Source organism: Micropterus dolomieu, linkage group LG05, assembly GCF_021292245.1.
Source record: "Micropterus dolomieu isolate WLL.071019.BEF.003 ecotype Adirondacks linkage group LG05, ASM2129224v1, whole genome shotgun sequence".
NCBI lineage: Eukaryota > Metazoa > Chordata > Actinopteri > Centrarchiformes > Centrarchidae > Micropterus > Micropterus dolomieu.
This window is the reverse complement of record NC_060154.1, coordinates 32,655,160-32,668,090: the sequence shown is the minus strand read 5'-3', so window position 1 is coordinate 32,668,090 and position 12,931 is coordinate 32,655,160. Positions and strand designations below refer to the sequence as shown.

The 12,931-nt window shown below is 42.5% G+C and overlaps 1 protein-coding gene across 1 annotated transcript; it reads right to left on the bottom strand.

Moving 5' to 3' along the window:
* Nucleotides 1-1,198: 1,198 nt before the first annotated feature.
* On the bottom strand, nt 1,199-11,043 carry rsph4a (radial spoke head component 4A). Its single transcript, XM_046050081.1, has 7 exons — nt 10,943-11,043; nt 8,994-9,216; nt 7,265-7,546; nt 6,533-6,976; nt 6,303-6,447; nt 1,595-1,712; nt 1,199-1,498 (listed from the first exon to the last, which is right to left on the bottom strand). Exons 1-7 carry the CDS (start codon nt 11,041-11,043, stop codon nt 1,270-1,272), a joined length of 1,542 nt encoding a protein of 513 aa, XP_045906037.1. The 3' UTR covers nt 1,199-1,269.
* Between the last annotated feature and the right edge of the window lie 1,888 nt (nt 11,044-12,931).

The following is a 12,931-nucleotide window of genomic DNA, read 5'->3' as shown; positions in this document are numbered from 1 at the left end:
GCGAGACGGCATATTGCCACAATACTCCTGGAAAAAAAAAAAAAATAAACGCAGTGTGAGAGCGGCTATAGATGGACAGGGAGACAGCTGCTGGAAACTCAGGTAAATTCCCACTGCACCGTTTCAGTAATAGTTGAAGGAGGAGTACAAAGTCAAGCTGGAGCGTGATTCAAGCTCCAACGACTCTGCAGCTGTCTATAATTCACTCAAGACAACCAAGTACAAAAAGAAAAGTTTAGTCAGTTAGTAGCTATGGCTGGTCTTCCACACCCAGTCTCCCTCCCCTTCTATCTCATGTTCTGAGAAAGATGTCCATGAGCTCTTCACACAGCTAGATCCAAGGAAAGCCCAGGGGCCGGATGGTGTCTCTCCAGCTACACTGAGGCACTGTTCCACCCAGCTCTCACCAGTAGCCGTGTTTCCATCAACAGCATTTTGAAGTAGTCGCATTAGAAAAGATGACGGTTAGTGAGCTAGACTGAATATTATAATGACATTGTTGCCACACAACATTTAGACCGCAGTAAGTAACCTTAGCGTAGGGAATGGTTCTTTTACTGTATTGTTGTCCTGCGCCATTATGCTGCACTATTGTATATTATGTGGGTCACGTAAGTTACAGCAGCTGAGACGGTGGAGGAGCTGTGTTCCTGAGTATTGGTAAATCGTCAATAAAATAGTGGCTGTTCCAAGCAACAGTGAAAACAGGTGTGTGCTTTATTTCTAAGTGAGGTTAGACCCCTTTGACAATGCGGCAGTGAAAATTTGATTCATCAATAACTGATTTCATTGAAAAACTATAAAGGTTCACATGAATTACCATATCCCAGAACACATTTCTGGAAATGGGGGTTCTACTTTGAACAAAAGTACAGCTGATCTGTCAGCTGATTGCTGTGTTTTGTGGTGTTCCAAACACAGAGCACCCTCTGGTGGGGAAACTATGCAACAACAACACTTATGATTGGAGGGACCCCTCTTCAAACTTTATCAGCTGTTCTAAACACAGTACCAGTTTACCTAACCCTAGCTCGGGCAGGCTGTAGTGTGCACAAGAACAAAATGGGGACCCACATGTAAAAGATATTCCATTGTGCCACTAGTGGTTACAAGCTGTACGGGGCAAAGCAAGCACTGCCTCATCTTTCCACTACTGCCCTCTTTGATTATTGATCACCTGAATTTACATCAAGCCATGTTGCTGAGTAAACTGATTTATTTGGCTAGTGACTTCCAAATAAGTACTTGAAAAATGTAGAAACTGTTTTCTCAGTCATCATTTTCCTCCTCTTCATCTGTGTCCTCCATCTCCTCCTGGGCAGCTTGCTGCTCCTCTAAAGCTTCTTTCACTGCCTGTTCCTCCTCCAGTGATGGGTCCAGGGCCTCAGTGATTTCTGGTCCACTAGGATATTCTTTCTGTGGTAGCGGGAGGACAGGTGGGCTGTACCCTTCCCCTGTGTACTTCAGACCCCATCCAACATATATGTTTTCAAACTTCCTAAATTAAGAAACAGCACATGGTTGTTTGTAATTTGGAACATTGGCTTCAGGAATCAAATACAGGAAGTCAGAATATTCTGATCTTTTCACTTACTTTCCACAGGCGTATGCATATGCCCCTGGCCAGAGGTTGGAACGCAGCACAGCTACTGCATGCTGAGAGGTGAGAGTGGAGGACATCTTGGAGGACCAAGGAGGGGTGTTGAAGATTTCTGAGAGACAAATATCAAAGAGACTTCAAGGAAATAACATTGTTCAGATGAGACTGTTGTGTCCCTGGTCAAGAATGGTTCTAGGCAGTTTCCACAACCAATAATGGCCATCTCTTACACACCTGAAAATTTATATTACTACTATTAAAAACCAAACGTGTCTGTCTTTAATATGACTTTTGATGTGGCTGAGAATTGGTTGTGATCAGATGGCCACACTGTGACGTCCACTCCACATAAAGACTAGGCATGTGATTGGCAAAGAAAAAAAAAAAAAAAAAAAACTCATCACGAAGATATATTGAGACCCAAATGCAGTGGGAATCAAATGTCAAGTGTCTAATCCACTGTTCCATCACCACCTCTCTGTAATAAACAATTTTCGCCAAACTTCAGATACATTTGCAACATAAAATAATTGAGTCTATAACTAAATAAACTAACTTCGTCACAACCATTGACGGGGAAACTAATTTATAACATGCCAAAATCTTTAACATAAGGACACCCTGTCACGGTTTTGTGGTGAAGGCAGGGTTGAGCAGGTTGGAGGACCCAAAGGCTAGCAGGTGCAGTTCAGTGATTTATTTATTAAGGGCAACAAAAAAAACGAGCACTCTTACAGACGGAGTGGCTGAAAGACTAAGTCCAAAACAAAGGTTGTCCAACAGAAAACCAAAACAAGCAGGGAAACACAACGAGTGAGGCTGACAACAGGAGAACACACTGGTAGGCTGAGTGACAACACTGACCTGACAAAGACAAGACAGAAACACCAGGTATACACAGACTAACGAGCAGGGCGGGAGCAACACAGGATAGGAGCATGAGGCTAACGAGGCAGGCAGAGACAGCAGGGAAAACCGAGAGACACACGCAGACAAAGTGACAACTGGGGGAACAGACGGAACACAGGTTACTGAACACATAACAGACCAGAGGAAGAAAAAAAATAAAAAATAAAACCAAAGACACAGACAGTAACAGACCAACCAGCACAAGCACACAGTAACTGGACACAAGGAATAACTGAAACTCAAAACACAGACTATATAACAGATACTGGACACCAGGCACTAGACAGGACAGAACCCAAAAAAAACCATACGATAAGACTTATAATTAACTAAACTTGAAAGTGCAAAACAAGGTATGGCTGACAGGCAGAGTGTGACCCCCGCCCCCCCATACAAAGCAGTCTCTCCCAACTTTTATTATATCCATAACAGCAGCAAGGAGTATGGTTTTTACAAAACATATAGGCCTAAAATTTCAACGCCACTGGTTGAGATAAAAAAGCAAGCAGGCTTAATCCTGACTTTTGAACTATGCTACTGTTTTTCCTCGACGTGGATTTAGGCAATGAGCGCAATATTCAGTGATTTTATAAAACGTTGCTAAACCTAACACCACTCTCGGCAAATGAGTCCAACCATCACTGGCAGCAGCAGCCGGAGTTTATTTATTTAAGTTTCAATTGCTGTGCTGCTTCAGCAGATGCTTCAATAAATTAGATGTAGAATTGTTTGCGGTTGAAAGCTTTTTGCACAAAGTTTACAACGGACAATGTTCTTTGCATCTTAGACTGTGACACAATAATGGCAGTAGCTACTTACAGCTATGGAAAAGACACCTCTCCCTTGTTCTCCAGTCTTCATTTAGCTTTTTAGGTAGGTAGCTAGGTAGGTTTATTGTCACAATATAACAAGTTATAGAGTTAAATTGAGTTTTGTAACTCCCTTCTGCTACATAGTAGACAAAATACATTAATGAATTATAAAAATGGTAAACAGAAATAAACTATCAGTGGAGCAGTGCTAAGGATGAATTAGAGTTTAAAAGTCTGATAGCTTGGGGGGGAAAGCTGCTCTGCAGTCTGGTGGTGCAGCAGCAGAAACTTCTATATCTCTTCCCAGAAGGCAGCAGGGTGAACAGGCTGTGGCTGGGTCGGTACTGTCCTTTAGGATCCTTTGGGCTCTGCGTAGGGACCTCACCGATATCACTGATGCTCAGGAGATGGGTACCAATGATCTTCTGAGCAGTTTTAATCAACCGCTGCAGAGCCCTCCGGTCCTGGGCCTGTTAAGATTCGTGTGTGGTGAAGCAGGTTGTAGGACCCAACCGCGGGACGCACGACTAGCAGGTATAGTTCAACAGTTTATTTAACAAAAGGCGAGCACACTTACAAGTAGTGGCTGAATCCAAAGTAAAGTCCACAAGGGCAAAGGAAAACAAAGTCCAAAAACAGGGTTCAGGCAGAAATCCAAAAACAGACTGAGCTTCTCCTCACAATGAAAATACTGCAACACAAAGTATAATGACCTAACAAAGACAAGACAGAAACACCAGGTATATATACACGGACTAATGAGCAGGGCGGGATCACGCAGGTGATACTAATGGGATTAAAGAGACAGTGAGAGAGCGGGGAAAACAGAGAGAACACTTGACAGGCAGACATGGGACAAAATGAATAACCAACAAAGACAGAAACACACATGTTACAAAGTACCAGAACCTAGTCGAACCCAGGTGGGCGGAGGAGGGCCAGAAAAAGAAAAAAAAAAACACAAGAAGAACAAGGCAAGAAAGGTGCTCGGCCAAAAATGCAGGGCAGGGCAGAGGGACAGAACAGTTCGGGAGGTCGACCGAGCAGGCCAGGGGGACAAAGCAGTTCAGGAGATCGTCCCTGTCACAGCAGAGGCGAGATCTCTCTGGAGGTCGGGCAGGGGGCCGGCGTAGAATACTGTAAACTTTGTCAAAACCACTGCAACTCTCTAAAGCTGATGAGGTCCATATAGGCGAACTAGGCAATTGCCTAGAGCGGCACTTTTGTAAGGGATATTCAAAATGAAATCATTGCAATGCTAGTATCCCAGATTCAGCAGGAAATTCTCACGATGCTGAGGTCAGCTAAATACTTCTCTATCATTTTAGATTGTACTCCCGATGTAAGCAGAAAAGAACAGATGACCGTGATTGTACGTTTTATTATAACACAGGGAGGAAGTGTGGAGATCAGAGAACATTTCTTAGAATTCATAGAGATAACTGATTGTACAGGAGCCGGCATGACTGAGGTCCTTATTAAGAAACTTAGGGAGCTGGATATTGATATTATGGACATGAGAGGTCAAGGCTACGACAATGGATCAAACATGAGAGGTAAGCATAGTGGTGTGCAAAAAAGAGTGGTAGACATAAACCCAAGGGCATTTTATGTGCCTTGCAGCGCCCACTCTCTAAACTTGGTAGTTAATGATGCAGCCTCATGTTGTCTGCAGGCAGTCGACGTCTTTTCAACTATCCAGGAGGTTTATAACTTTTTCTCTGCTTCCACCTCTCGCTGGGACGTGTTAAAACAGCACATAGGTGAGCGTGGCCTCACAGTCAAGCCTTTATGTGACACAAGATGGGAACGTCGGGTCAAACCCATCTGACACCAGTTGGGGGATGTATATGATGCGCTGCTGTCAGTGGCAGAAGATTAAAGTCTAACTGGCACATGAGAAGCCATTGCAGCCAAGATCAAAACCTACCCATTCATGTGCTCCATCATAACGTGGTAAGACATTTTATGTGAGATAAATGTGACCAGCAAAATACTACAGACAACGAGTCTTGATGTACCTCGTGCAGTGGCACAACTGAACTTGACAAAAAGATTCCTGGTGGACTATCGCGCAGATAGCAGTTTTGAGAGAGCGCTGTCCAAGGCAAGAGTATTGGCGGAGGATTTGGAAACAGAGGCCCGCTTTCCTCCACAAAGTGCAGTGCGACCACGAAAGAGGAAAAAATTGTTTCACTATGAAGGAGAGGATGAGGCAGTGATGGATCCACAACAGGATTACAAAGTGCTTCTCGTAATGCTACAATATTGTAATATTGAGTGCTTCCTGTTACAGTGGCTTCAGGAGAACGCAGTTTCTCAAAGTTGAAACTAATAAAAAACTACCTTCGCAGTACAATGAAACAAGACAGACTTAATGGACTGGCAACAATCTCCATAGAACATGAACTGGCACAGAGAATCGAAATAGAGGATGCAGTTAAGACCTTTGCTGCGATGAAGGCCCACCGTGTGCGCTTCTGAAAGGTGAGTTATGCTTTATTTGCTCTTTAGTCGTTGTTTAAGATGCTGAACCTGCTGATGATATAATGTGCTTTTGGACATTTCATTTGTCTGTGTTTTACGCACATAAGAAAGTGGTGTAAAGAGATTTGTAACGGTAGTTTGAGGAGCTGAAATGTGATTATTTGGAAAAGTGCTGTCATGACTGCTTAAATAAAAATGCCAGGAGGCATTTCCTCCTGCATAAACTTTAATATTGTTGACATTTTGGTTACACTCGCGTTGCACACTATTTGCGTTATATGTAGGCCTATGGCATATTGGTCTTTGTGGGTTGTTGTTGGTATACGTTGCAAATAGAGGGTCCTGGTTACCAGGGTAATGCACAGAGGAAGTGATGTCGGCGTTGGTGACGTTGCAGGGTGTTGCGAATGGAGGAAATTCCCCTTCCCTTAACGGACGCTCCCTGAACAGGGAGCACAGTTGCTGTGTGGGACAGAACATAGCTAAAGACTGACCTGCATCTTGGGAGAGAGGAGTGAGCAGAGGGGGTCCAACTTCCGGCTCAGGCTCATCAGGCTCCTCTTCTTTATCCTCAGCCTCTCCTTCCTCATTAGAGTCTTCTCCTGGTTTCACAGCCAGGTTCACCCAAGTACAGCGACCCTAAAACAGTCAATTTACACATCACATAACACACATATACATCAGCTGAGAAAATGGTCAATGCACAGGCTTTGATCATACGTACCTGAGGTAGGATGTGCTGAACATGATGCACCCAGGTGGATTCAGACATCTCAGCAACTGGAATGCCCTCAAAGTCATGATTCACTTCGTAGCTGTCCCGCGGTGCCTCATCTTCCTCATCACCTTCCTCTTCTCCAGCCTGGAAGAAGCCCTGGGGGCTGACTTGTGTGCCAGCAGAGATCCGAGCAATCTGTGCCCTCAGATAGTTAGCTTCATTCCCGGGGAAAGGCGGGTAGCTCACAACTGGGGCGTCAAGCCTCCCAGTGAAGAATTTATGGATCTGGCGCGCAACAGTAATCTGTGCAGGAGTGACTGAAGGAAGCTTTACCCAAGGAAGACCAGGCTCTTTGCACACATAGTAAATATACTTGTTAGCACCTGTTCCTATGGGTTCCTTCGGCACTACTGGTAGGGGTTGATAGGTCAACTGAGGAAGTGGATCCATCTGAAAACAAAGCCACCAGACCAGATCATTTCAATTCTTGATCATAAAAAGATTAAAGGGAGCAGTTGTTGATGGAATTAATGAAGTGGAATTTAACTTTATAGTCTTTTAAGTTTATCAAGAGATAAACACGTAAACAAGAAGAAAACATGGAGGAATTGTTGAGTTTGCATTAAAAGATAATGAATAAATCAGAATCAGAAATAAATCAAGAAATGGGAAGGCTTCTTCCTAAAATATGACCAAATACTTTTAAAACAGGATATTGATTATTTTTTACTTCCTCACCTCATTCTCCTGAGTGTCTGCCTCTCTCTCCTCTTCCTCAGCTGCTTCCTCCGTGCTTTGCTCTTCCTCTTCCTCCCCCTCTCTGTACTCAGCTTCGGCAACAACATAGTTGCTCTCTGTACCCAGAACCTTGCCCCACAGTCGGCAGCGCAGCAGCGACTGCGACTCAACAAGCTGCTTGAGTGCGAGGAAGACCCTCTGCATCTCCTCCCTGCCCAGACCTACTCCAGCCTGCTCCAGGTAGAAGCCAATTTCACTCACGTTGGGAAGAGGTGTTTCTACCTGAAAAAGATTTTCCGGTGAAAAGGCATGTAGGCAAAATCATAATGGTTAAAAGGTTTTTATAAGATCTCTGTGAGAAGTGACGGCTTTGGGTAACACTACATAAGTGAAACAGCAAGGACCCTGGACAAAAGACTGAATGAACATTGAAAACAGACATCACCTATTTGTGAACTATAGACCAAAACTGCTTAAAGCATTAACTGGGAAGAGGTCAAAGGTCATTGAACAGGAGTCAGTGGATGAACAGAAATATATCCCCCTATATAGAACCACCTGTTATTATGTGACCAAAGTTCCAAACTTACTGTAGGTCATGTAATAACCATAAACTGTATTAAAGAAGTGGACGTAGTCATTGTGATGTCACCCGTGAGTTTCTGGACTGCCGTTTGAAGCCTTGAGTTTGACCATTAGGGCGCTGCCATGTTGATTTTTGGCAACCTGCGGCACCGGATGTGACCATATTTGGAAGAGACCGTGGAACCAACGGCTCTGTGTGGAGCTATCTAGCTTGCTTGCATCAGGTGCATCTGTAATTCACATGAACCGTCATTTTAACCAGTCTGCTAATTTTGTCTAGCGAACAACAGGCTTACTCATCGGAGAAAATGAAAAGCCAGCTCCTAATAAGATTTTTCAACGGCACTAAATTTACACAGTGGGTACGAGTGACTCTAGCCTGATTGGCCTGATTAGTTTCGCGCTGAAGTATACTCTGCTTTATGGTCAATTATCCTCTAAATGGGACCACAATTTACTAAATGAACATCATGCTGTATTAAAGAAGACATGTAACTAGCGACTGAGACCATAAACTCATTAGGAAAGTGTTTACTGAGGGAATAAATCAGGTGAGAAGGGTCATTTTGCCATTATTTCTAATGGAGCCGGACTTCTTTTTGCAACCAGTGGAGTCACCCCCTGCTGGCTGTTCGATAGAATGCAGGTTTAAGGGACTTAATGGTTGGCTTTGCGTCTCCGGAAGCTTCCCACTTGGTGATAACACCAGCTAGCTCCGAGACCCTGGGAAAGCTCAAAAAAGCTAGTTAGGGGACTTTTTTGTTACATATACTGATGCCAAGGTCAAGAATAAACTTTTATGCTCAAAGTATTTTCTGAAGGGTGTATATAAAAGGCTTGGGGAATATTTTTCAATACTAGTGCGAGTAAGGTTCCATGATAATATTACAATTTTACATTTTTTATTTTAACAAAACAGGTCAAACATCTTTAATGTCAAATGTTGTCTAAACACAAGCAGCCACGGACAGATTACCAAATGGGTCTGCGGGCCCACGCCCACGGTGTCAGGTCCCAGAGTCTGAGGGTCTGTATGAAGTGATTGTTAACATTTCTTGTTAAATCATCTTATCTGATTTAACAACAAGTAAACCCCTACAAATCACCAAGACAAATGTGCAGTGTAGGTGTATGTAGCTAATACCAGTTCTTCCTCCTGTTCAGTCTCTTCTTGCCGAGAAAACAGCAGGCGTTGCCGCTCAGCCAGCAACTCAGCAGCTGTAGCCTGTGGAAGGACTCGCAGGGTGCTCTGCTTGTTTTCAAATAAACCCTGCTTCACGTCATGGCTCATGTCCTCAATCACATCCACCACATTCTGTGGACGCTCATCCATCACTTTTATCAGCAACTGAGTGAGGTGGTCATATCTAGAACATTAAAGAACAGATTCAGGAAAGGAGTGTTTGATCATCTCTTGGTCCCCACAGAAATGTTATTCACACATGGGTCAATGACGTATAAGGATTTTCAACAGGCCAATTTTAAAATACAAAAAATTAAAACATTTATTTGCGTTCAAACATTAAGAATGCTGTGTACACATAAATGAATGTAATTTTTCAAATTAAATGATTTTAGTGTTTTTTCAGCTACATAAACGGTTTGTGGCCTTACAAAATGTCATGTGGTGCGACCATAATTTATTCTAAAATGAATTAATTTCCTTAACATGCTTAACAGTTTTTACAAGTTCTCAGTAATATAAAGGTTTTAGATACAATGTATTTGCTTTTCTTTTGGGTTTTTGTAAATAATGATGTGTAGTGGGACAACTGTGTGGATTTGTGCATTTTATATTAAATAAATTTGGAGCTACTCCAAAATCCTCTTTTCCTCTCCCAGAGAGGAGCAGGTGGGTTAAAGATCAACTTCAACAGACTGCTGAAGAGACCCCAACGGAAGGGGGGTGAAAAGGTTGCTTTCTCTAAGTGCTATTCCTGAGCAGCCTGATCATAAAACTGGCACCTTTTTGATTCCGAAGCTGATAACGCGGTGCCTGACTGTTAAACTGACAAAAGGGACACTAACCAGCGATTAGCATTTCCCTGAACAGCCTATCAAAACTGCCCCCCCCCACCTTGCTCTGTGTTTCATTACCCCATCAAAGGGATACCCCCTTTCACACCCACCTGTGACATAATCCAGGACAGCCGAACTTTAAATAAACAAAGACTGCAGTCTCCAAAGACCCAATGCATTAACTGCTATCTGTTGTTGATATTAGTGCTGAAAAGAATCTAAATAAGTTACTTTTGCAGTGTTTTTATTTTCAGAAAGATTAAGGACACTCCGTCATCTTATGTGTAACCAATGCTTGTTCACAATACTTTCTCACATAATTCCTTTAGAAATGGTGATAAAGAAATGTCATACTATACTCTATTAATTATCCAGCTTGAATTTAAGGCTGAATTTCCCATTTCCTAAGGAAAGATTGTTTTGGGTTAATCTAAGCTTTCCTCATGTAACCTGAGCTCCCCCAAGTGGACGAAATAAGTATTATATACCATCATCGGAAATGCCGTTAATGTATAAATGTCACCCACTTATCCTGACCAATAATGTTACAATTGTTTCCTGTTACCAAATGCTTAACTTAGAATGGTACAATTGTTTGACCACTGAGGTTTGATTGTGGAAAATATTTGATTATAATACGCGCAAATAGATTTTCTTTTAGACATTAAAGTTTAGAAAGGCAGTCCCTCGGGAAACCGGAAACGCTCCCTTGGGAACAAAGGACTGCCCTCTGGGGAACCACGCCCCAGACAACAAAAGAGCGACACACAATGTCGTTCTTGCTCTCTCTGCTCCTGTCCTCTCCTGCCGCTCTGGTCTTGGCTCTCTGGATGCTTCGGCGCGCGTCCGGCGTGCCTCTCCAGGCAATGCCCTAAGAGTTCGACCAGCGCAACCTTTGTTCGCTTGAAGCTACACACGCGAAGTGCCGCGACATCGATTTTCCCTCGTTAACAGCAACTTTACTTGTTCTATTTTCTTTCTTTTGTTTTGTTAAAGTTATCAGTCCGTTAAGTTACACTGGTCTAATTCAGGAACCAGTTCCCTTTTTAAGCTTTTTCGTCGACCTAAGCCCACGGAGGTCGGACAACGCCACGTGGCTCGCCAGCAACCACAAAGGACGACTTAAACCTGACCCGAGACAGGGTCGGGAAGGCCCCACTGCAAGTTTCTTCCATGAGCCTTCCAGAGACGTACCCTGGAGAAATTCCCTGGCAGAAAAAGCAAATGGCCGACAGCTTTAAGTTGTCCTAACCGAGAAGCACAGACTCTGGCAGTGTGAGGCCGTTTACCGTCAAGAAACGCAAGCAGTAAGAACCAACAAAACATTCTGTGATCAGGGATGTCCCATAATGCTAACATTGTCTTTTAACTCCTAAACTCATAGATTACTTTCATTAGTTCTCCTCTGCCGTATGAGTCAAATGCTTCCCACAATCGAACCTCCATTTCTCATTGTTCAGCCATTGTTTATTTTCCCTGTATTCCCTTTTATATCGCATTAGTTAATAAATTCACTGTAATCAAGAACTGTGTGTGTTGCATATTTCCACGTCCCTGCCAAGAGAATTGACCCTTTAGATATGAGACTGACTGATTGATTTAAGATAATTTAGCAATTATTAACTAACTGATCACTAGTAATAATTGTATAATTATTAAAAACTACCTAGAGTTCCGGAGAATCTAGGATAATAACAACTCCGGTGGTGCCCTTTTTAAACGAGAGCTTTTTATGGATTAATATATTTTTGAATATTAAAATTCATAACTGGGTATTATTCTCATAAATTTATTAAAATTCATAGCTAAGTTTTGGCCATGCTGCAGATGTCATATTTTTGTTCTATGATGTCACAGGCCCCTTCTTAAATTAAAAAAAATACCATTCACTTAAACATACTGTATCAGTAATTAATATTTCATAGGAATGAGATATTTTATTTTATATTTAATACAGTTATTGTTATTATTGGTCGCACCACATGATGAGTGGTCGCTCCAAATGACATGAACACTGCATATCATTAAAATATATATATTTAAAGAGATCAATGAACAAAAACTCCTAAACAAAAAATATATTTAAACCAGATATCATTATTAAAATTTAAAAGAATTTTCATGAACACAAACATTTCATAAACAGTTTTTTGATTAAAAATCTCATTACAAACATTTATTTTAGTGCAGTACACATTTACGGCTTTGTTTTGAACAAACATATACATTATATTCAATCTAATTTCATTAACTGCAGGCATGTGGTGTTAACTGCAAGTATGTTTTTTCTCATTTATTGGGTGTGTCAGAGGTGTTACCCAATCAGCAGCCACATTTAAAAGACAGTGAAGTCCAGTGGCTGGCATATGCAACAAGATGTTCAAGGCACCACCATTTCCGTTGAAATAAATGCTTTGCTACATTTTGTTAGGACTAAAGTTGGCTTCAAATTGAAAATAACTCTAAATTGATTTCACAGGGGAATCGAACGCAATAGAGGTGGTTAAAAACGGAAAAATGGGTCGTAAAGCAGCATAATAAATCAAGTGAGGATGGGCTACTACGCCAACACGTTCACAAATAAAAAATGCATTTCCTCCTAAGAAATGGAAACACGCACAAGAGCAACATGTTATAGTTGCTCTTGTGACCAGGCGTGTGCTCGTACGCGTGCTCGCTTGAAGTCATGAGTGAGCATAATCCGAAACAACCAGTTTCATACTGAAAAACCACAATAAACGTAGGAACACCAGCATGCAGGCTGTGGCTTTTCACTCAGACATGTTCAGGCTGTTACTTCAACGTTCCCGTCTCAGAGGCAGATCAACACCGGCTCCGTAACGTTACTTCATTCAGCGCAGCGTGACAGAGAGGCATGTTCGTTACAACGGTGCGGTAAAGCGAGTGCAATACCGCCCCCGCTGCTCCGAATCTCCGGCCAATCTCCTGCTCCAATCTCCCCTCACTCGTGAACAAGACCCCGAGGTACTTGAACTCCTTCAATGGGGTAAGGACTCATTCCCTACCTGGAGTTGGCACTCCACTAGTTTCCTGCTGAGAACC

Bases quoted from the DNA above. Each gene is read 5' to 3' on its own strand.
- rsph4a (XM_046050081.1), bottom strand. From the start codon at position 11,043: ATGGAAGAAACTTGCAGTGGGGCCTTCCCGACCCTGTCTCGGGTCAGG. The intron at 6,977-7,264 runs GTGAGGAAGTAA...CTTTGTTTTCAG, and splicing joins CAGACACTCAGGAGAATGAG to ATGGATCCACTTCCTCAGTT. The intron at 6,448-6,532 runs GTACGTATGATC...TGACTGTTTTAG, and splicing joins TTCAGCACATCCTACCTCAG to GGTCGCTGTACTTGGGTGAA.